At 45.7% G+C, this 25,669-nt stretch overlaps 1 protein-coding gene across 4 annotated transcripts in view; it reads right to left on the bottom strand.

Moving 5' to 3' along the window:
* The window catches only part of LOC116947036 (transient receptor potential cation channel subfamily V member 5-like), a 77,594-nt gene that overhangs the window by 14,718 nt on the left and 37,207 nt on the right, over positions 1-25,669 (bottom strand). For all 4 annotated transcript variants that reach the window (XM_076070353.1, XM_076070351.1, XM_076070352.1 and 1 more), the window contains 4 exons: positions 18,048-18,248; positions 14,258-14,344; positions 3,155-3,231; positions 1,241-1,406 (listed from right to left, as the gene is read on the bottom strand). In XM_076070353.1, the coding sequence (XP_075926468.1) occupies positions 1,241-1,406; positions 3,155-3,231; positions 14,258-14,344; positions 18,048-18,248 (531 nt within the window). The remainder of the gene's footprint in view (positions 1-1,240; positions 1,407-3,154; positions 3,232-14,257; positions 14,345-18,047; positions 18,249-25,669) is intronic.

Below are 25,669 nucleotides of genomic sequence, written 5' to 3'. Positions count from 1 at the left end.
GATTATTCAGGGTTTGTACATATATACATACATATACACATATATGTGTGTATATATGCATATACAATTCGCATATATATGCATGGTAAGGCCTTTATTATCGTTGGGGATGCATCCCTGGAAAAAAAGTGTCGGAAGGCGAAATGTTTAATTGAAACCTATTTTACCGTCGACTTATCGATATAAATTTAAGATCCATAAGAGTTTTTTTTGGGTTAGATCGCGTAAATATAAATGTGCCGTTAAACCCGCCGCCACCCGACACAGCCAGTTAGCAAGGTTTGTAACGTAAATAAAACATGGTAATTAGTAACTAGTTCAGCACACCGGTGTGTCAAGGAGTAAACCCACAACGTTTACAATTCGAGTACCGTGACGTTTCGCCAGAAATTACAACAACCAGCATCATCAGGCGACAGCCAGAGTTGTGGAGAAAACCTGTTTCGTTCTTAAATAGAGGGATAATTGTGACATGAGCCAATCAGGTGTGAAGACTAGAGGGGGGGGGGGTAAATGTATTCGTATACATTACAATGGATATCTATTCTTGGTTGGGATATTCACGGTTAATCAGCATACATAATGTACATTATGCATGTATACTAAATTAACTCAAAATAAGATAATGAAAGATACCCAATAAGATATTATATAACGGGTGTTTTTTTATATACTGTAGAGTATTCACCATAAATGTCGGCGGATATTGTATTTAGAGAGGGTAGCAGTAAAGTTCACAGTATGATGGCAAATAGGAATAGGTTTTACCCTTTCTTGCAATAAAACAGGAGGTTTTAAGATGTTCAAACAACAATTAAGGAATCAAGTTTGCATTAACCACACGTACTTGTGGTGAACATGCAAACAAACATGCTCCGATAATATATGCATTGTCTTTGAAACTGATTGGCCTACAACTTCTTTTTAGCCTTGTCTCTCCACCAGTGTTAGACCAGAGAACGCTAAAGGTGAACAGTACAATGGTAACGCAAGTATCAGAACACTCTGGCAATAGGTTTTGCCACAAGTATGTTTGGTTAATGCAGACGTAATGCATTGCAGAAGGTATCTATTTGGTGTTTCAAAATCTTAACACCTGTTTTATTACCAGAAAGGGTAAAACATATTCTTATTTTTCATACTTTGATACTGCCAAGAAGGTCCCATGATAGAGGACCTCTGACACAACACTCGCATCCTGTTTGGTGACCGAGCGAATGGGAAGTAACGTTCCACCGACCTTCTGAATCATGATGGTGAAGGGGCCCAGCATGGAGAAGCCGCGGGCAAAGTACATGATGTTGCACCATCCCAGAATGAGCGCAATCGACATGAAGATCACCTCCACGTCGTTGGTTAGCACCCGCAGCACCACAATCACCAGCACTAGGACGCCGTAGCTCATCCTGCTCACATCGAGGAGTAAAAACTCTCCAGTAGCAGTGTGTGACTGCGGTCATCCAGAACAGACTGTACAACAAGGAGACATCACGGCGATAATACACTCCACTGCTCCTGATGCGGTTGACCACCTGAATGTGAAATTGTAGGACTCGGAGAAAAATCCACGTGACCATGGGGAGAGACACACAAACTCCATACAACAAGGAGACATCACAGAGTGATTAACTCTGCCACGGGGGTCCACGATCTGGTGGATATCTAAGCCAGTTCCCAGGTCTGGATATAAAGGAGGAGGGTTCGGGCAAAATGGTGCTTATACTTCGGCCGTGAAGAAAATAAGATGAACGTAATCAAATGCACATGACGACGTAAGAGATTGGTGCCGGAGAGATGTGGCACTTCTACTTGAGCATATTGGCACTACGAGACAGAGAAGAAAGTGGAAACAAATGACGAAATGTGCAGTGGACACATGGATGGTGATAATGAAAGAGCGATTAAGTTAGATATCTTTAATTTGCTAGAGACGTTGGGAGAGATATTTACGGGAATTTCCTGGAAATTAAAGTAGTTGCCTAGTGCCACCCAACATCACAGTCCTAAGCCACAAGGATACAGGGCCTCGCCGAACGCGCAACACAAGGGACGAGATCGAGGACGTGGCGCATGTTGGACCGAGGCTTGGGGGCGTCTGTCATGGTGGGGGGTTGGCCATACTTCACCACGCTGGTCAGTGCGGGCTGTACGTATGTATGCATGTTGAACTTCTTACGCACCGTGCATAGCCAATCGCGCTAATCGGAGGTACAGGGGAAGGACAGCAGACTAAACACAAAAACAGCAGCTTTTAAAGAAATGCGTTTTCAATCTAGACGATTTAAAAGTGCATAGGTCCCAGTGGCTTCCTGATTTCGGCAAGTAGATTTACTATCACAGGTGGTGGGGGCCCTGTGTTTGTAAACAGCCGGGGCCAATTCAGAACGTCCTGCAGCAGCTGGATCACATTGCTTTCACGGAGAGTGCCGCTGTTGAGAGGGACAAAGTGGATTTTACACCAACAAATCAGATGACAAAGAATTTAAAACTGTCAGTGACGTTAAAAACCCTCATCACAGCAGAAGCTGGAGTCATTTTTGAGCCGGTCCGAGCCTGAGCAAAGAGAACCAAACAGAAATCCCAGCAAAGACAACCGCATTGCAGATTAAATGAGAAACAGTCCATGAGCATGCTGTGTAATCTTTGAAATTAATCAGCTGCAATGAAAGTCGGTTTGGACAAATTCAGTTTTAAAAACTTTATGTTAAGTTTAAGATTGGGATGGCTACATTTTCTGTTTGAGTTGGTGGACACAAAGGCAACGTGGCCACGCATTCAGTATTTTTTAGCAGCTGGTCTGGACAAGGCTGTGAGCTTTTGTACACGCCAACGCTGCACACCTCCGTGTGTTGTTACCATCGATCTGGTGGAAGTGAATTGGGGTCGTTCAAGCGAATCTCGCACAGCTAAAGTACGCATGTCAAGGTTACTACGACAGATTTGAGGCCCGAGTAAAAAGTCCACTTTTATATGTGATCAGTCGTCCAGTACGGAATCATATACACGACTGATACAGGACAGAGGCGCTGCTCACACACACACTGACGTTACGTGATGCAGAGTAGCTGCTGTGCGTCAAGTCCGCGAGCATGTTTTGTGTGGAGATGGGGCCCTCGTGCTCAGGCCTACGCCACGCAAAAACCAAAGCACTCACATGATTGCGTGGAAGGGTCCTCCTGTCACCGTATTCCCAAAGTATTTTTTTGGACCGTTTTTCATCAGGTAGAGGATCTGGAATATACAAAGCAACACCCGTACCAAAAACATCACGTTCATGCACATAGGTGTGTAGTGTAATAGCGCCGGCTGGTGGATGGCAGCGACAACTGTGGTGGACAGACAGCACACACGCTGTCTGTGTGCACGGTGTGTTAGCAGAGTGGAGAAACTAGGGCAAGGGTCACGGAGGACCCCATCTGGAGGCCCCTGGAACCTGCCAGTGGGTTCGAGAAGGGAGGTGCGATCATGGCGGAGCCAGGCCACGCTGGTAGCATAAAAGGAGCTGAGAGCGGGAGCTCGAGGCGGCCGGTTCTGGGAGTGAACTCGTCTTCTCGTCGCTGTCGTCGCTCACATCTTTTATTGCGCTACGAAGGATAGTAGTTGGTTATCTCAGTCAGCGCCGTCAGTGTTTTAGACGGCTAGTGTTGTGTACAGGCTAGGCTAAGCTACTGTGGAGAGTGTGTGGACGAGACCGTGGAAGTTGGTAATAAAGAAGGTGCCTCCTATAAACTCTGTCTCTGAATCGTTGACACTACAGATGCATATATACACAGGTATTTTATATTTTTAGTGGATCGACAACCTATGAGCACAAATGGCATATTTTAACATCTCATGCCAGATAATTAATTAATTCACACTTTTGTCCTGAATGTGCTAATGGTTTCATTGCATTTGTATTAAGAGAATGGCTCACGAGAAATGATTTGTCACGTGACCTTTGATGCACACAGTAAGGGGCAGCACTCTCTCACCCGCCCACCCTACTGGGCGGGACAGCAAGATGGCTTCAGCGTGTGTAGCAGCTTGAGTTCTGCGTGAGTGTAAACTATACGTGAGAATGTGTGAGAATGTGAGTGAGAATGAGCTGTGTGTGAGCTGCATGTGAGTGTGTGTGAGTGAGCCGTGTGTTTGAGTGAGCCGTGTGTGTGAGGGTGAACCGCGTGTGAGGGTGAGCCGTGTGAGAGAGACGTGATTATAATACTTGTGTGTTGTAAGGGTCATTGTTAGTGGGTGGTATTTTTGTGGTTGCGGCAAATTGATTATCCAGTAGTGCTTTCCTACTGTGGTGTAACGGTGTCGCTTATTTTGTGTTTTGGTGGTTAGTGAGCATTTTCCCGGCGGGCGTAACTAGGTAAGGCCGTAGGCTTTCAGTTACCGTTAGGCCTCGGCAAGGTAAGGTAATTTACCTTTTTTACCAGGTAAAGGTGTCGACATGCAAAGGGGTAAGGTAAAGGGTAGGGTAAAGGTAGCTCGGAAGAATTACCCGGTAGGGTAAAGGTAGCGCGAAGTATTACCCGGTAAATACGGTGCCTTGTTTACCGCTAAAAGCTCCGTGGCACAGTCCGTGACCTCCATTTAATAAGTAATATTAAAAAAAAAATTAAAACACGCCTTTATGAAATATACTAGTAATGGCAGAACTCCACGACTCCAGGAAGTGGACCCAAGCTTGCCATAACGTAAGGGGCCGTGGCCAATTACAGCCAACGTCAGTTGAGCGTGAACAGTTCGACCCAAGCCGAAACATAACATATAAAAAAGAATGTTTTTATTTTTTTTATTTTATTTTTAATGATAGAATATAGTATTGTCATAAGTATGACATACGTATACCAAGTTTGCAGTCGATACCACATTGGGAAGTAGGTAAAAATTGAGTTACAACAGAGTGAGTTAAAAGAAAGCGTGTACAATTGGAATAATTGAGAGTATTCTATATGAATAAAGCGCTCTACCTAGCATTTACCTGCATGTGTAGTAGTACCCCAGTAATTACCCTGTAATCGGGTAATTTGTATGGGGTAAGGGTAAAAGGTCGGGTAAAGGTAGGCTCGTTGCTTTTAACCTTTTACCTTACCTGCTGAAGGGTAAAAGGTAGAGTAGAGTGATTGTATTGTGGTAAGGTAAAAGGTAGGGTAAAGGTAGGCTCGTTGTTTTTACCTTTTACCTTACCTTGCCGAGGCCTAGTTACCGTAACGGCCTCGTGCTTTACCGGATAAGGTGAGCTTTCCCCGGCGGGAAAAACTAGGTAAGACCATAGGCTTCCATTTACTGTAGCGGCCTAGTGCGTGCTCCATCCACTGGTGCCCTGACGGAAAGCCGTGCTCTCTCAACTGCTGCCCTGAGGGAGAGCCGTGCTCCGTCCACTGCTGCCTTGAGGGAGAGACGCGCTCTATCCACTGCTGCCCTGAGGCAAAGCCGTGCTCTGTCCACTGCTGCCCTGAGGCAAAGTCGTGCTCTCTCTGCTGCTGCCCTGAGGGAGAGCCGTGCTCTCTCCACTGCTGCCCTGAGGCAGGGCCGTGCCCGATCCACTGCTGCCCGGAGGGAGCCCCGTGCTCTCCACTACTGGCTTGAGGGAGAGCCGCGCTATTTCCACCGCTTCCGTGTCGTGGGCGCTGCCCCAGAGCAAGGAGGCGCTGCTGCAGTCGTTTAACAAGCTGCTCAAGGACGACGTTCGCTCCATCCTGGAAAACTTCACGAAGGTCGTCAAAATGGCCAAGGGTCGTGAATGAAGAGTCCCCTGTGTGGCCTTCAGTGGGGCCGTCTGGTCAGGCAGCAGAGACATGAGAGGCCAAGAAACGACATTCCAGTCATGGACTGTGCTTAAGGAGGGCTAGGTCGAGCACCATCCTGCGGCGGGGAAAGGAGGCGGTGCAAGCATTTTCAGCCGAGCCGACAACAGCCAAGAATCTGCTGTCCCTATCTGGGGGGGCTGTTCAACCCTAGCACATGGAGAAGAAGCCGTGCATGTGTGACAAGTGCGGCAAGACATTTTTCTCGCGCTCGGCCTACAAATATATAATAAAGTATTAAAGCTTTCGTGACTGCATAAAATTACTCATTGTTTTTTTCGGTAAAGTCGCGTTTGTAGAAATACAATAAAATTATATTTAAAAAAACAATCACAACGTTTCGATCACAACGCAAGCGATCTTCATCAGGTGTCAAGAACAAATCACGGAGGTAAATACAACAAAAAGATGAGAGACGAGAATTCAATAAACCTGAAAAAACATTATGTGAAGCACATCCAGTCAGGCCAACAACACAGTTAGACACTTCCTGGCGGACCACGAATTTCAGAAGTGTTAAATTTCGTGTTCAACCTTTGGATTGCACATACCAGCATAGATAGAATGAAAAATACGAGGTACATGGTCGGTAGAAATACATATACAAGTCCACCAATAGGTAAGGAGGGAGGAAAGACGGACAGGGAGGCAGAGAGAGAGGGGGGGGGGGGTGCTGGAGGGATGAACAGAAGCTTAAATAGGAAATAGGGTTGGAGGGGGGGGAGGGGTCAGAGCGAGAGCGGCAGCTCAAACACGCACATCTTACACATACAAAACGGCAGCTCAAAAAAGGACCACCTGTAAATACAAAACGGCAGCTCAAAAAATGACCACCTCTTGTAAATACAAAACGGCAGCTCAAAAAGGGCACATCTTACACATAATTACAACGGTAACTTCCCCGTAGAAGTGTGATAATAAAGTATTAAAGCTTTCGTGACTGCATAAAATTACTCATTGGTTTTTTCGGTAAAGTCACGTTTGTAGAAATACAATAAAATTATATTAAAACAAAAAACAATCACAACGTTTCGATCACAACGCAAGCGATCTTCATCAGGTGTCAAGAACAAATCACGGAGGTGAATACAACAAAAAGATGAGAGACGAGAATTCAACAAACCTGAAAAAACATTATGTGAAGCACATCCAGTCAGGCCAACAACACAGTTAGACACTTCCTGGCGGACCACGAATTTCAGAAGAGTGTTAAATTTCGTGTTCAATCTTTGGATTGCACATACCAGCATAGATAGAATGAAAAATACGAGGTACACGGTCGGTAGAAATACATATACAAGTCCACCAAGAGGTAAGGAGGGAGGAAAGACGGACAGGGAGGCAGAGAGAGAGGGGGGGGATGAACAGAAGCTTAAATAGGAAATACGGTTGGAGGGGGGGAGGGGCCAAAGCGAGAGCGGCAGCTCAAACACGCACATCTTACACATACAAAACGGCAGCTCAAAAAAGGACCACCTCTTGTAAATACAAAACGGCAGCTCAAAAAATTACCACCTCTTGTAAATACAAAACGGCAGCTCAAAAAGGGCACATCTTACACATAATTACAATGGTAACTTCCCCGTATAAGTGTGATAATAAAGTATTAAAGCTGCCGTTTTGTATGTGTAAGATGTGCGTGTTTGAGCTGCCGCTCTCGCTCTGGCCCCTCCCCCCCTCCAACCGTATTTCCTATTTAAGCTTCTGTTCATCCCTCCAGCACCCCCCCCCCACCTCTCTCTCTGCCTCCCTGTCCGTCTTTCCTCCCTCCTTACCTCTTGGTGGACTTTTATATGTATTTATACCGACCGTGTACCTCGTATTTTTCATTCTATCTATGCTGGTATGTGCAATCCAAAGGTTGAACACGAAATTGAACACTCTTCTGAAATTCGTGGCCCGCCAGGAAGTGTCTAACTGTGTTGTTGGCCTGACTGGATGTGCTTCACATAATGTTTTTTCAGGTTTGTTGAATTCTCGTCTCTCATCTTTTTGTTGTATTCACCTCCGTGATTTGTTCTTGACACCTGATGAAGATCGCTTGCGTTGTGATCGAAACGTCGTGATTTTTTTTGGTTTAATATAATTTTATTGTATTTCTACAAACATGACTCTACAAATATGTTTTTTTCTATTCCGCTTGTGTGTTAATCTGTGTATACCCCGGATATTTTAAAGATGGCAATTCTCCTGCTGTGTATCATACTGCTGTCCTTCCCGGCCATATCTAGTGCCACACTCAACTCTACAAACGGCTACCCTCGTTAATTTGCGCCCATACTTGTTGTTCGATTTTCCACTAGACCTGCAAATGAAACAGCTCATAGACACTTCTACACTCCATCATTGTATCCTTTTAAACCCTATCTTTGTCCCATTACTTCACCAGCACTCCTTCCAAACTTCATTCTGCTCTTAAAAATAATACCATCTGCGAGCTGCTGCTATTCGTCCAAGGTTCGCCGCTCTTCATCCTTTCACAGAAAATACTTCTGCAAACTATTAATTCAACTTTTCTTATTTCTGGGTGGTATTGAGCTTCATCCTGGCCCAAATGTAAAGAACTCGTATAATTCTGTAGATTTTTCTGGCAGAAAAGGTGGTGGTGTTCTACATGTCAACATCAGAGGGCTTGTGATTAAATTAAGTCAACTAAAACTAGAAGTGGCAAATCTTGACCCGGACATTTTTTGCCTAACAGAAATATTTCTCACTCCTGCCGTCAATGACTTGCAGATTACGATTGACGACTACAACCTTTTTCGGCTTGACCGAGGATCTAAAGGAGGTGGAATTGCCATCTATGTTCGTAATACTATTGCATGTTCACCAGCTCACTCCTTGTTTAAAAAATGTTGCTTTGAAAGTTTGGCTCAGAATAACTCTCCCAAATATTCAACAGGTATTGGTAGTGTGCAGCTATAGACCACCTAGTGGGAAGGATGTTGAAGCTGCATCTGCACTGAGAGAGCTTTTTGGGGGCCTCCCTAAAGGGGAAATAGTTTTAGTGGGTGATCTAAATTGGAATTGGCTAAACCCGCCGGCCGTAGCCACAAATTTTACAGATGAATTTAACCTGTTTCAATTAATAAATGTCCCCACAAGACCCAACCTAAAAAATCCGGGACAGTAAACTCTGCTTGACGTTCTATTGACAAATGCCCCTCACAATTTCGCACTGACTGGTGTTCTGGGTAATAACCTTAGTATCACTCCTTCATTTTTGTGGTGAGATCATCAGCCAGACCCAAAGCCCCCCCTAAAATTGTTGAGAAGCACTCTTTGAGGCACTTCAGCACTCAGGCATTTACTAATGATGTGCTTCACTCGGATATTGACAAGATCTGTGATATCCCCAACCTGACTACGGCTTGGGAGACTTTCAGGTACACGTTTCTCCAAATTCTTAACAAACATGCTCCGTTGGTTAGATTTAAAACTAAAGGCAACCACCCACCATGGTATGATCCTTTGATTACAAAGCTCACGAAAACTAGGGACAAGGCTTGGGCATGTGCTCAGAAAAGTAATTTGGTAAATGACTGGCTAGAATACAGGATTTTAAGGAATAGATTCGTCAAAAAAATACGGCATACAAAAAATGCCTACTTTTCCTCCACTCTCCTGTAATCACATGGAAATGCCAGGATTTTTTGGAAAACAATCAAATGTATCGAAAAGGCATCCAAAACAGAATCTGCCCGTTGAGCTTAACTGAAATGAGGAATATTATTCAGATCCCAAAAAAATAGTTGACAATTTTAACTTTCATTTTTCTGAAGCTGGTAATCTTTTTGATAATGTATTGGGAGTCACCCCTGCTCATGCAAATTCCTACACCCCTGTCCAAACATTAAACGGATTTAGTTTCCAGCCAATCCACGAAAGTAATGTTCTGAAACAACTGTCCTACCTCAAAGGGTCCTCCTCTACTGGAGCAGGTAGTTTTCCCGTCTTTGCTCTACTAACTGTTGGTCACCTAATATACAAACCTAAAGCCCATATTTTCAACCTGTCCATCAAAGAAGCATCAGTTCATCTTCTTTGGTTCTTTCGGTAAAGTCACGTAGAATGAGAATAAAATAATAAATTGATCAAATAAAATAACAATAATATTCTCACGACGTTTCGGCCACAACACAAGCGGCCAAAACGTCTTGAGAATATTATTGTATTATTTTATTTTATCAATTTATTATTTTATTCTCATTCTACGTGACTTTACCGAAAGAACCAAAGAAGATGAATCCTTGCAGTCACGAAAGCTTTACATAGAAAAGCATCAGTTCCTCTAGAATGGAAACATTCCTATGTCCGTCCACTTCACAAAGGGGGCCCTAAAGATGATCCCAATAACTATCGACTTATCTCAATTTTGTCCCCATTGATGGAAATTTTTGAAAAATTATTGAACTACCAAATTAGCAGTTTCCTGTCCACCAACAATCTACTGCATCTAAAACAATCTGGGTTCCGAAAAAAATACAGCACCACATCTGCTGCATTAGACTCTCTGAATCAAATTTACAGTAGCCTTGATAATAAGCAGTACTGTGCCTGTCTTTTTCTTGACCTGTCCAAAGCTTTTGATAAGTAGACCACAACACCCTGCTTAGAAAACTAAGTTGCCTCGGCTTTTCCAAATACACAGTAAATGGTTTAAATATTACCTCTTTTCTCGCACCCAAACTGTATTCACAGATGGTTGGAGGTCAAACAGTGTAAAGATAACAAAAGGGGTTCCACAGGGTTCCATCCTCTGCCCCCTCTTGTTCTCTCTTTATGTCAATGACTTGGGCACTGACCTGGATCATTCCAGGGTAAATCATTTTGTAGATGACACGATACTGATTACTGCTGGCCGCTCTCCGGATGACGTGATTGCTAAGCTCCAGGGTGATTTCAACAAACTACATCAGCTAGTTGCTCTTAAACTAGTCCTGAATACCTCCAAAACCAAGATGCTATGCTTCTCACCGTGACTAAAGCAGGAAGTTATTTTTCCCCAATTGCATTCCTTAAATAATTATCAAATAGAGCAAGTCAAGATCTATAGGTATCTTGGGGTCATCCTGGATTCAAAACTGAATTTTGAAGATCACATTGATTATATTGGTAAAAAGACAAAAATAAAAATTGTTTTTCTGTATCGACACAAGCACTGCTTCCCCCCTATGTTCCGTTTGGAATTGATAAAAGCTACCATACTGCCTCTACTCGATTACTGTGATATCGTGTATAAATTAGCCCCAAGTACTGTACTGAAGAAGCTTGAGTCCATCTATCACTCGGCCTTAAGATTTGCATTGAACTGCCTATATAGGACTCACCACTGTGATCTCTACATTGGGTCAAACTTAACATCTCTTAATGTTTGACGGCTTGTGCACCAGATCTTATTTATTCACGATGTACTTACAAAAAAATCCGCAGACTACCAACTGGATCTCCTCTCTGTTTCAAAGAACAAATTTTACCTCAGGTCTTGGCTCATCTACCAGCTTCACATTCCCTATTGCCGTACAAAAACCGGAGGAAGGGCCTTTGCTATTGATTCCTCCAGGGTCTGGAATGCTATTGCCAATAAACTACAACTTGAATCACTAACTATGAGATCTTCACTCAAAACTGCTCTAGAGGAGTTGTACACCCCTAGCTGCCACTGCTATTCAGTGGCCTAAAATAAAATAAAATGTTTCACTCCGGATGACCGCTGCAAAGTATTATCTGTATTTTGATTTAGTGTGCTGATCTTAAAGGTGCATTGAAAAATGTGATACTCCGACTGATGCTCCTGTTGTTGTGGAGTGACTCATGCAGCCAGCTATGGCTCTAGGGTTTGGTGTTACATGTTATTTATGTAGTTTATTGTTACAAATTCGGTCACAGTCCCTATGATCACTGTTACATTGCATTTATGGCTTTATTTTGGTGATTTCGAAAAGTTTTTTGGTTTGGCCATGTTTTTGTTTATTGTAGTACGGAGTTGACTGATGGCCTTTAACTTAGTTGTCTTGTGGTTGTTTTTGTTGTTGTTTGACTTGCATCCCACTGGGATTTTTGCACACAGCGTTGGTGTACGGTGCTATTTCAGCAATATTTTGATGTTTTTTCCTGGAATTTCTGTTTGTACAGTCACATAGTCACTTTAAGATGTTTTCTTGTTCATGTTTTTGTTTTTTGTTTGTTGCGGTTGCACCCGATTCAAGAGCCAAATGGCTCACAGGGCTATACCAAATAAATGGAACTATGAACTACAGTGAGCGATGCTCGTCACCCCACAGCTCAGAGCTGCCCTTGATTGGCACACATTACAATCATTTTGGCCATAGGTCATTTACCACCGAGTTGAGAACATCACCTCGCGGCGCCTGAGAACCTGGTCTAAGAATCGCAGGCTGCTAAAACTTCCCGGATTTGAACCCCACCAGGATGTCGGTGATGCTGCCTCGGCGCTCTCGACTTTTGAGCAGCTCGGCCACCTTGTTTTGCGTGAATATTTATGTTGAGAGTGGACATTGCACTTTCGCCAATTTTCACCGCACAATCGGAGCAGTCTAACTCTGATATCGCGTGCTCACTCAATATTAAAATGGAATTGAAAAAAAATCGAATCTACCCGTGTGTTCATCATTTCTCCGGACTGAAGGAACTAATGAAAATAGTTTATTCAAGTTTTGCGTCAACGTGTGTGTCTCTCTCTCTCTCTCATGGAGGTGCGGGGGTAAGACAACAAACTAAACACAAAAAGCAGTTCTAAACAAATGAGCTCTTAATCTAGATTTAAATATCTGGAATTGCATGCAAACCTTGGGATAGAAAGTGGAACACGTGGATCTTTTAACGTACGCAGGTAAATACATCATTCAAACTGCTCCGGAACTTATTTGGGCTTTGTCAGGACGTGTTGTCACTGCTAGAGAGGGGCGGTGGCCGATGGCCGAGACTAAAAATAGAGCGGCAGCCCATGGACGGAACGCGTCTGAGAGAGGACGTCCACCGTGGGGATGAATGGATGGATGTCGTATTTGCAGGATGATGAGAGGCGGTGGCGTACTGAGGTTTTCATCCAGCAGTGGATTATTCATGGCTGATAATGATGAAGATAACATGAGGCAGGAGGATGTGGTACGTTGCAAAGTGGAGGGGAAGAGGTGGAGCAGCCGTGCTTGTGTAAGCGACGACAGCGACGAGGTGGAAGAAGCAGTGATTGTGAAACCAACCTCCATGATGGAGATACGAACCTCCGTGATGGAGATACCAACCTCCATGATGGAGATACCAACCTCCGTGATGGAGATACCAACCTCCATGATGGAGATACCAACCTCCATGATGGAGATACCAACCTCCATGATGGAGATACCAACCTCCATTATGGAGATACCAACCTCCATGATGGAGATACCAACCTCCATGATGGAGATACCAACCTCCATGATGGAGATACCAACCTCCGTGATGGAGATACCAACCTCCGTGATGGAGATACCAACCTCTGTGATGGAGATACCAACCTCCATGATGGAGATACCAACCTCCATGATGGAGATACCAACCTCCGTGATGGAGATACCAACCTCCGTGATGGAGATACCAACCTCCATGATGGAGATACCAACCTCCATGATGGAGATACGAACCTCCGTGATGGAGATACCAACCTCCATGATGGAGATAGCAACCTCCATGATGGAGATAGCAACCTCCATGATGGAGATACCAACCTCCATGATGGAGATATCAACCTCCATGATGGAGATACCAACCTCCATGATGGAGATACCAACCTCCATGATGGAGATACCAACCTCCATGATGGAGATATCAACCTCCATGATGGAGATATCAACCTCCATGATGGAGATAGCAACCTCCATGATGGAGATACCAACCTCCATGATGGAGATATCAACCTCCATGATGGAGATACCAACCTCCATGATGGAGATAGCAACCTCCATGATGGAGATACGAACCTCCATGATGGAGATACCAACCTCCATGATGGAGATACCAACCTCCATGATGGAGATAGCAACCTCCATGATGGAGATACCAACCTCCATGATGGAGATACGAACCTCCATGATGGAGATACCAACCTCCATGATGGAGATACCAACCTCCATGATGGAGATATCAACCTCCATGATGGAGATACCAACCTCCATGATGGAGATACCAACCTCCGTGATGGAGAAACCAACCTCTGTGATGGAGATACCAACCTCCGTGATGGAGATACCAACCTCCGTGATGGAGATACCAACCTCCATGATGGAGATACCAACCTCCATGATGAAGATACCAACCTCCGTGATGGAGATACCAACCTCCATGATGGAGATACCAACCTCCGTGATGGAGAAACCAACCTCTGTGATGGAGATACCAACCTCTGTGATGGAGATACCAACCTCCGTGATGGAGATACCAACCTCCGTGATGGAGATACCAACCTCCATGATGAAGATGGTGATGGCTCCGAGCACCGTGATGATCTCCCCCATGAGACGAACGTAGTCCCAGTCGCTCTCGTAAGAATCCTGAGAGGCAGACCAGACGGCAAACACGGTCGAGCGAGCGAGTGCTGTGAACACCTGCGAGTAATGTTACGATAGTGCTGCTGATGAGCAAAGGTCACATGAGGTTTATGGAACTCTCAATAACTCTATAGATCTCTATGTAACTCTATGGCTCACTATGCAACTCTATGGATCTCTATGTAAGTCTATGAATTTCTACGTAACTCTATGTAACTCTATGGATCTCTATGTAACATTATGGATCTCTAAGTAACTCTATGGATCTGTATCTAACTTTAGGGATCTCTACGTAACTATATATATCCATGTAACTATGTATATCTACCCAACTCTATGGATCTGTATGTAACTCTATGGATCTTTATCTAACTCTATGTAAATGTCACCAGTGCCAACGCTCTGGGCTATGGTCCTCCCTATAACAGAGCCATTTAGTCCACTGGGGGCCTTTCCAGCTGAAATAAGTCTGTGTCTAAGCTGTCTTCATCATTAGCTATGAGCTATCCACTTCTGGATGAAGGCCTTCCTATTCCGTCGCCATCCCTCATGGTCATGTGATGCATTCTTAAACGTGAGCTGTATGTATGTTGAACCTCTTTCGCACCGTACATTGCCAACCGTGCAATTCCGAGATGTGGGGAAAGGGCAAAAACTACACACAAAAGCAGTTCTAAAGATATGAGTTTTCAATCTAGATTTAAAAGTGCATAGCGCCAGTAACTTTCTAATCTCAGAAGGAAGCGCATTCCAGACGGCCGCAGAAGTGCATCTGAAAGAGTGTGCATTGCAGCGACCATCTTTATTTAATGGCTAGCCAAAAGCCACTGCGAAGATGACTGGAGTTTACGGAATGGTTCATGTTCCTTGACGAGATCACCAATGGTAGTGGTTCATTTGTGGCAAGCACTTTGTGTGTAGCTAGCGCGATCTTAAAATGCATTCGTTTGGCAACCGGAAGCCAATGCAGCTCGGCAAGCACTGGACAGACGCAGTCGGATCTTGCAGTACCCATTACAGCACGTTCCACAATAGTTTTGTGTACAAAGCTGCAGCTTGCAGTTTGAGCTGACGTCATCGCTTCAAACTCGACGTCTTTCTGAGCACGTCCCCATCTCGTGCTGCCGTTCCGTCGTTCGTCTCGACCACCGGCTATCGTCCAGGCCTGGATACGACGCGTCCTGCCCAAGGTCCACTCACTGAGGCTGACGTTCAATGCGGCATCCCTGAGCCGCCCGTCTTCCCTATTCCACGTGTTGGGAGGCTCGGGCGGCACCGGGGGCAGTTCATCATAACCTGGAGCAAAAGCCCCTGGGTGGGGATTAAGTAGGGAACTCAAATACGCTTGGCCAGTTAAGCACAATGTGAGACTAAGCCTCGGACAATGAGTGACGGGCAAGCAATGTGGACCGGGGGTATAAGAGCGGAGAGCAAAGAGAGGAGGGAGTTGTGGATGCATTGCTGAAGCGTGGCATGTTATCTGCCATATAACCGGGGACGTTACCTGTGAGGTTATCCAATAGAGATACCTCGCTGAACATGGCGTGGGCTCGATTCCTTTCACGTGCATTCCTTTCTGCGTCTCTGAATGCAATTACACGCACGCACTTCTCCGTGCCTCTCTGCGAACTCTTTAGCTTTTGTTCTATTTTCTTGGTGAACCATTCAAATTCGGATGCCACGGTGACAAGATGTTAACTACCTACGTCCGATATACAGGAGGTTGTGGGTTCAATCCCGACCCTGACGCCTGCTGTATATTTTGAGTTTGCAAGTCTCTCTCTTCCCGTGGTCATGCGGATTTTTCTCTGGGTCCTCCGGTTTTTCCCTCCAAATTTAGAATCAACGTCACGCGTTTAGAGTATTTGACTGCTATACATTTCCACATGATAAGGCACTTCGTTGAGCAATGATTTGTGGCCAGGTCGCTTCTGAAAAAGAGCCACATAGCTCAGTGGGGAACTTACCTGGTAAAATAAAAACCCAGCATACGACGTTTCGATTGCAACGCAAGCAATCATCATCAGGTATAGAAGAGCTAAATTTAAGAGAGAGAGGAAACACAGAGAGATGGAGAAGCACATCAAATTGAACAAGATTTAGTAAAATTTGGAAACAATATAATGCAGCACAGAGGGTCGGTCAAAACACAATTAACGCATGGTCTGGCTGGTTACGTTATTTCAGAGATTGCTAAATTATAGGTTAAGAGTGATAGAGTACAGATCACAGACACATATACAGACATCCAAGCAGAGAGAGCCAGCACAGAGACACACAGAGACACACACACATGGGACAGAGTGAAACAATGCTTCTGTGTCGAAGCCTTAAATAGAGGGGAGGGAGGGGGGGGTTGGAGACAGAACAAAGGAATACAAATTAGATGGACTGGGAGCCACCGTACATGCAGAAGTCAGATTAGCATGCCCACAGGGACTGTGGAGAGAAACAAGCCACATGGACTGGGAGCCACCGCACATGCCGATGCAGCGTGGTGAGGGGGGAGAAGGGGGCACAGAAGTCAGATTAGCATGCCCACAGGGACTGTGGAGAGAAACAAGCCACATACACGTAGACACAGAGGCAGAAACACAGCTAGAGACAACACAGAGACACAAACTAATCTGACTTCTGTGCCCCCTTCCCCCCCCCTCACCACGCTGCATCGGCATGTGCGGTGGCTCCCAGTCCATGTGGCTTGTTTCTCTCCACAGTCCCTGTGGGCATGCTAATCTGACTTCTGCATGTACGGTGGCTCCCAGTCCATCTAATTTGTATTCCTTTGTTCTGTCTCCAACCCCCCCTCCCTCCCCTCTATTTAAGGCTTCGACACAGAAGCATTGTTTCACTCTGTCCCATGTGTGTGTGTCTCTGTGTGTCTCTGTGCTGGCTCTCTCTGCTTGGATGTCTGTATATGTGTCTGTGATCTGTACTCTATCACTCTTAACCTATAATTTAGCAATCTCTGAAATAACGTACTCAGCCAGACCATGCGTTAATTGTGTTTTGACCGACCCTCTGTGCTGCATTATATTGTTTCCAAATTTTACTAAATCTTGTTCAATTTGATGTGCTTCTCCATCTCTCTGTGTTTCCTCTCTCTCTTAAATTTAGCTCTTCTATACCTGATGATGATTGCTTGCGTTGCAATCGAAACTTCGTATGCTATTATGGAATTTTATTTTATTATTTCTTATTTCTACGTGACTTTACCGAAAAAACCAAATAGTAATTCCTGCAGTCACGAAAGCACCAAATCAAGTTAAAATAAAAACCGTAATAACAAATAGTTAAATATTAGCCGTGCTTGTAATAAACAGAAACAACAGCTTCACCGTGTGCCTTATAACCATGTTATTTCTAACATTGACTCTCTGACGTGAATGCCGTCGGCGTGTAATTTAATCAGGGTGAAATTAAAATACACAGGTGAGATTTGACTGAGGCACTTTTGTGACCTTGCGGCTTGTTCGAGAAGTTTGTGGTTCAAACCCCGGTGGGCCGCGCCCTGGTTAATCCTGCACATGCGTTGCTCACGAACACTGAACGCTGTCTGCATGGAAGTGGACTCCAAAGAGTCCCCGTGTCGTTATTCGGAGCACAGCGTGGGCATCACGGTACCAATTCCCGAACGCTACTTTTGAGTTGCCAAAGCATTTGAAAGTGCCCTATGGGATGTGAATCCTCACATGCGGCGACGTACCCTTATTTGCTTGGAACCCATTATGGTGGCGTTGTCGAGCCTGTTCACGTGCTGCAGAGGACGCATGATGCAGCAGACGGTGAAGATGAGGATGTAGAAGATGTAGAGAACGGTCCAGATGATGAAGTACTTGAAACCGTACACTTTCCACTTGTGGTGGAGGAGCTCTTTGATGGGCGTCATTCCGATCAGGTTGCGGGCCTTGTGGGCAGGCAGTGAGACACGGGCAGAGCGAGCAGTGACACACGGGGTGAGACAGTGCGAGCAGTGAGGCGCGTTTGACCGTGGGGTTCTGCCGAACAGCGTGCATTTACAGAGGCACAATTTTGTGCTTCGGAATGACGCGAAGTTGCTCTGGTTCCATAAAAACGGGAAAAAGGTCCTCAATGTGTGGGTTGTCCCCGTGGCTGGGCCATATGTAGGGGGGCATCTCTCTGGGGCTCAGCTCGTATCATCGCGATCGTGGCCGCGGGCAGCACGTGGCGTGGGCCTGACAGACGAAACCTGCCTGGGCCGCGATGTTTGACTTATTTCGTTTCATACTTTATCTTCGTCGTCGTCGTTCGTGCAAATTTTGCATCTCTCACGCTCGCCGAGGAACCACAAGACGAGCTGGAAGGCAGCAGCAGCAGCCACGTGGTGAGCTGGCGTTACTAGCAATTGCCAGAACTCTGCGTTCCTCTACATGTTAAATGGTTTTCTGCCAAATAATGAGTATTTTTTATGTATGTACGTTGAATTTCTTTCACACCACCATACGTAGCCAACCGTGGTGCGGGGGCGGGGGAGGTGCGTTCATATGTGTGGGAGAAAACCCACGCGCACGAGGGGGCAACGCTCTATCCCCGTACAGAAGGGACAGATGACATTGGTCCGCACTTTGTTGTACCACCCTCTCCTGGACGTCCATGGGAAAGGGAGTTTCACAACATCTATGCGGTGATCGACCAACCCCCGCTGCTGCTGCCTCCACAGCGCTGGACTACAGACCACACCTCTGGTCTACAGGCCACAACCCTGGCTTGCAGGCCACAGTGCTGGACCACAGACCACATCGCTGGACTCTGGCCTGCAGGCCACGCTCAGTGCAGCTGCGGCATGGCCACGAGAGGTTGCAGGTTCAAACTCAATCCCAGAGAATCAATAACGCATGCGTCTGTAGTAATGTGCATTTTCGAAACTGAGCAAATCTCTCATATAGATAGTAATTCAATAACTATGAGTGCAGTTATTATGTCACAAGAAACACAAAGACAAAGATCCTCCGTGTAGCCTCACTAGACTGTTGTGGCAAGTGCTGTTAGTGATCACCTATGAAGGCCGGCATGGTACACGAGGGGGTGGGTGACCAACACCATCCTCCACCGCCTTTGTTGCCCAAGTGGCGATGTTTACACACACCACACTCAATTGCGCCTGAGTCGACCTAGGGGAGGCCCAGTTCAGATAATTATCACTGGTGTTGGCCATGAGCCGGAATAGAATTCGGGTCGCCGAGTTCATAGCGCAGTGTGTTAACTGCTACTCTACCGTTTCTCTTCTACCCGACCGCTCGTGCTTACACAACAACAACCGCCATTTGCCAATCAGTGGTGGTGAAGTCACCACGACGCTTGTGCCAGGCTATGTGCACCTTGAGGCCATGTGAAGTGTCGAACGCCCACTGGCAGGAGGTCACGGGGCATACCCAGGTGCCACAGGTCGACTGACTGAGATGACTGGCTGATGCACCACCTGTGCACCCTACTGTGCCAACTTGCTGTGCTTTAGCCACCCGGCACTTCGCTCATTGTTGTGAGCGTTGCTCCTCCGCCCTCTGTTGTTGTTGGAGGGCGACTACCTCCAATTGCCCAGTAGCATCCTTCATGAGCCTCCTCCACTGAGGCCGATCTTGACACCGCTGGTACCAGTCATTGGTAAGTCCACTCAGCTCCACGTCCTCCTGTACCACATCACTCCATCTCTTCTCTAGCCCATGCCGCGCCCATTTAGTCCCCTCTATCCGGCCGAACAAAAGCTGTTTAGGCATGCAGTGGCTGGGCATGCGGGCTACATGACCCAGCCAATGCAGCCTTGCCCGCCGGAGGAGCTCACCGATGGGATTTTGCCCAGATCTTTCAAGGATTTGTGAGCTCCTCACACAATCCAGCCTCGTTAAATCCAGGATGGATCGTAGGCAGGCCAGCCTAAATGTTTCTAACCAGCGAAGATGCTTCATTAGGGGGGGGTCCACGTTTCGCAAGAATAGAGAAGGGAGGGAATGACCGTGGCCGAGAAGACCTGAAGCTTCGTGCGGAGTGACAGACCAGGTAGCTTCCACACAGCGTTACGCAAACGATGAAAAGATATTGCCACTCGTCTGATTCGGAGTGAGACCTCTGCTGTTAAACTGGAGCCGGTCATGAGCACACTGCCCAGGTATGGGAAACTCTCCACTCTCTCCACAACTGCCCCATCACCGATTGGGAGTTGTGGAGGTGGAGTGTCCGATGATACACACACGCATACACTCACACGTGTTTGATGTTGGGCACGCCGCATGGCCCAGCGGAGTGACCGTCATGTGACGGTGTCATGACAACACGGGCAACAGCAACTGACTATAGCGATCGCAATTCGTTACCGAGTGCTGATGACGTCCCAGATGGACACACAAACAGGAACCACCTGACCATACCTCACACAGGGCCCTTTAAATTTCACAGTCCTCTCCATGTTGGAATCGCCAGGAAATCAAAACGAGGAGCGAAATAATTGAATGCAAGCCTAGTAGAGCGCCACGTAGACCTCGAGGAGTCCATGCCTCCAGCTTCGCCGGTGGCGGATTAGCTTCCTTGATTAGCTTCTCCTATCAGGGTATCGAAGCATGGAGTCTCATGCTGTTGTATATATAGGCCTTTTTCTAAAAATGTATATTAAGAATAATTCTGCCAATATTTTTTAAAAATAATAATAGATCGGGGTGTCGCTTGGGGCACAAAGGGGGTGATGCGAACCCCCTCCCCTCAAACAGCAGCTGCCTCTCAAAAGCCACACCAGGCAAGTAAGTAGCCATAAAGGTAATTTTAAAAAATCCCGTTGCAAAAGGGGGAGGGGGGGTTGCTAATGAGATTCTGGGGAAATCTCTACCGGACTTCAAAGGCCGCCACAAAGCAAGTACAAGCAAGAGGCGCCCCTCTCAGAGAGACAAAAATGTAACACCCCCAGCCGTGGGGGAAGAGGGGGGAGAACGCAACCGGACAGGGGGACCCCCCCCCCTCCTTCCAGATTAGTTATTGCAGAGGGTTGAAGGACTGGAAGGACGCACTTGGGGGCAATTTGGAGCATCTATTTCCATTGATGGCGGGGTGGCTTGAGGAAGGGGACAATAACCAGGCCTTGATGAGGCTTATATTGCTATAATAAAATTAGAACAAACACATACACTGGACAAACAGCTGTTCCTACAGGATGAGAGCAAAATCAAAGGAATTCCGGTCCTTTGTGAGAAGGCGAGCCGAGGGGAGAGAATTTCAGATATAAGCAGGGACACAACACACACAATTTAGTCTTGCAAGGGGCAGGCTCCAGGGCATGGCCTCGAGATCAACCATGGGTGAGAGAAGGGACGGTGTATTGTGAAGAGCTGAGTTCGGCATGGACCGACAGTATCGCTGAAAGTTTAATTCTACATTTATCCTGATGTTTTGAGTCACTTGCAGAATCGAGGATTGCGATAATATGTATTGTACTAAGCTATCAGAGTTGTGTAAGAGGTGTGCTAATACAATTTACAAGTTTTGAGAGTGAGTAATCCAGCCAGCGACAAGCAGCTCACAGCAAGTGTCCTCTTGGAAGAAGGGTGGAGAGCACGAATGTTGAGCAATGACAAGGCGAAGCCCTGAAGGAAGGGTGGGGGAGGCAACACTGAATGCCAGCGCAAAACTGGCAGTTGCCCGCTAAAGGAGAGAGAACGGAGCAGTGGAAAGAGCCTGAGCCAGCGCAGCCCTGAAGTAAGGGCGGGAGAGGCACCAGTGGGTGCCCGCGTGAAGCTGGCAGCTGCACGATAAAGGAGAGAGCACGGAGCAGGGGAAAGAGCCTGACCAGCCGTCCGTGAGGAAGAGTGTCAGCACCGGCGAGAGCGCCGTGGGTTCGACCCACACACACACCGACAAGCCCCAGCTGGGAACCAAGACAAGAGTGAGGAACGGCGACCAGCGGACGAGCTGCGAGCGCTATCTGACGACAGAATCATCGCACAACGCCGACAGCGAGCATCGCACCAACTCAACCAACCACCAGTGGAGAGAGCTGGCAACGCCAAGAGGAAGAGTGTTGGCACAGGCAAGAGTGCCGTGTGTTCAATACACACACACACCGTCCCAGCGGCCCTGCTGGGAACCCGAGGTATTTTCAGCACAAGGAACGCCGTACCGCGTAAGCCACCAAGTCAACAAGTGGCAAAGAAGACACCCACACACAGCACACATATCGGGACTAATAAGATTGTTCCAAAAAGTTATCTTTGTGTTTCATGAAGGATTGCCATTCCAAGGTAGTGCGTTAAATATCAGCTGATTGTGAAAAGCATTGCTCCCTGTCGAGTTACATGAATACGATTGTTTAGAAGTATTTCAGTCATTCGTTTTCGTGAATTGCATAATCTTAACAATGAATTAATTGAGGTCTACTTTTACTTTCGGGACATGTTTCTTTATTACTGTTCGTATGAATATTGTCACATTAGTTTTTAAGGACTTTTTCCCATCGCCGTGTATGCTCGCTTTACTCTGAGGAATTAACCGATTGTTCTGTTACCCAGTTAACAAACGTAACCATTGAGGGTTATTTGTACGGATCAATGACATTCCAAGCATAAGAGTTCGCATATTAGAGTGTTATGTTTTTGTTTGGAGATTAAAGTTGCTTAACACAGAAGAGTCTGAGTGGTGCCTTCCTAAGTTCATGCATAATAATCTTAATTATAAGAACTGTATCCTGCGGTGGGATCTGAATTTTGAGACCTGACATAAAAACACTACAACACAATAAGTAAAAGTTAAAGCAAGAATCATTGTATTATCCAGATTGATAAGAGAACCCTAGACAACGAAGCTGAGCTTAATCAGCATACTTACATCACACTTGCATAACTTAATGCAATTACACTTTCTTCATTGTATTATCCCGATTCATAATACAACCCTAGACAATGAGGCAGAGCCTAATGATCATAATTGCAAACATTAGCATAATATCATAGATTTGCATACCTTAATACCTTCCTAATTCTAATTAGCATATAATAATTTACATACTTACATAAATTAGCATAATGTTGGCTAATTACACATTTTTTGTACATTTTCAAGACCCAATATATACAACAATGCCGTATTGTATAGCACATTGTAGATTTGAAGCTTTCGTGACTGCAAGGATCCATACTCTTTGGTTCTATTCGGTAAAATCACGTAGGAAGAAAAAAATCACGACATTTCGGCCACAACACAAGTGGCCTTCATCAGGTGAAGGGGACCAAACTGTCCAGAGGACAGCGTTGGAGTGAAGAAAGCCAAGCGCAGGTCACCTCCTTTAAGCTGTGAGGGGGTAAACAGAAAAAACGCCTTGACAAAGGAATTAGCATAAAATGTAAAGCTGTGCAAGCTTGGAATTAGCATACTTTACACCACCGTGAGAGTTTGGGATGCCACTAATTGAATAAATATACTGTACCATTGAAAATGTGTTTAATGTTTGGTTCGATTTAGAACATCTTTCCAATGGTTGCTTAATTTGAAACCATCTTCTCGGTTGAAATTGTGTCTGTGTTTGTAAATCTGAATTGCCTCGTGAACAAATCTCTGATAGAAACCCGTGGGTTTACAGAGAACCTTGGTATCGGAGAAGACTATATCGTGATCACCCACAGCGTTGTAACAGTGATCAGCCACGGCAGAAGAATTCGTTCTGCCATGTTTCAAATCTGATTTGTGCTCGCGAATTCGGTCAGAGACATGTCGCTTCGTCTCCCCAATATAACAGTCACCACAGGTGCAGATTAATTTGTAAATTCCGGGGTACTGTAAGTCAGGAATGACATCCTTCACGGAAGGGATCAGGTCACGGATTTTGTGTACTGTATTGAACCGGACCAAGATCTTGTGTTTGTTTAGAATTTTGGAGATCTTTTTAGTAACGCCTGCCATATATGGTAGTGTGATGGTTTTGATCGGAGTATCAAGTGGTTGTTTCTGTAAACCCACGGGTTTCTATCAGAGATTTGTTCACGAGGCAATTCAGATTTACAAACACAGACACAATTTCAACCGAGAAGATGGTTTCAAATTAAGCAACCATTGGAAAGATGTTCTAAATCGAACCAAACATTAAACACATTTTCAATGGTACAGTATATTTATTCAATTAGTAGCATCCCAAACTCTCACGGTGGTGTAATGTATGCTAATTCCAAGCTTGCACAGCTTTACATTTTATGCTAATTCCTTTGTCAAGGCGTTTTTTTCTGTTTACCCCCTCACAGCTTAAAGGAGGCGACCTGCGCTTGGCTTTCTTCACTCCAACGCTGTCCTCTGGACAGTTTGATCCCCTTCACCTGATGAAGGCCACTTGTGTTGTGGCCAATACGTCGTGATTTTTTGTTGTTGTTTTTTTTAAATTCACCTACGTGACTTTACCGAATAGAACCAAAGAGTATGTATAGCACATGTTGCCAATCTGCCCTTGAGGAAAATGACTGTCATAAACTTATATTAACTACATCAAAACAGTACCAAAATATGAGAATCGGTTTTCCCATTTTTTTCTGGCTACAAAACAGGTGTTAAGATGTTAAAACACCAAACTGAAACCTTTTATAAGGAATCAAGTCCGCATTAACCACAATACTTGTGGTCAGAATGCAAAAAAAAAACATGCTCTGATAATATATGCATTGCAGTCCCTTCATCCTGATCACGACTGCAATGGCTTCATCTGCCATGTGCCGTGGTGCGGTGATGCCAGTGGACAGCTTCCACCCCGGCTAGCAGGCGGTCAGACTGTGTGTGATGATCGACTGGGGTGTCGTCGTGGTGTCTCCTTGTCCAACCTCTACATGGCACTTCTCCCAATATTCTGCACAGGCCACCACCGCTTGTGTGGCGTTGGCATGGCCAAATCTGGAGGTAGTGCATTGTGGATGCTGCAGGGCATATCAGGAGATGACCCACGGTTTTGCTTCTTCTGACAATCACACATTGGTCGTTTGTTGTGTAGGAGCCCCCCCCCCCCCCCCAGGATTTCATGAGAGAGTTGCAGCATCTGCAGAGACTAACTCACTTCAGTCTGTATAGGCTCCGCCACGTGGGCCATTGGGATCGGGAGCCAGATGCGAGCTCCTCACTGGGGGGTAATTCCTCGCCTGTGTCCCACCACCCACTGGAGTGGTGGGTAAGCTCTGAAAAAGCTCATCGGATTTCCTGGGTTCGTAGTGCAGTGCCACCACTCCCCTCCGCATGGTTCCAATATTTTTTTAAAAAGATCCCAAGTAAAACTTGTAATGACGTTCCATGAAAAATGCTACGCACAGACGCCTGGGGCACAGGCGTCTGTGTGTCAATTCATTGTGGAGGTAAAATAAT

This window comes from Petromyzon marinus, chromosome 28 (genome assembly GCF_048934315.1).
Source record: "Petromyzon marinus isolate PM22_M1 ecotype Great Lakes invasive population chromosome 28, UKy_Petmar_22M1.pri1.0, whole genome shotgun sequence".
Taxonomy (NCBI): Eukaryota; Metazoa; Chordata; class Hyperoartia; order Petromyzontiformes; family Petromyzontidae; genus Petromyzon; species Petromyzon marinus.
Note: the sequence above shows the minus strand (reverse complement) of the source record. Positions and strands in the feature narration are given on the sequence as shown.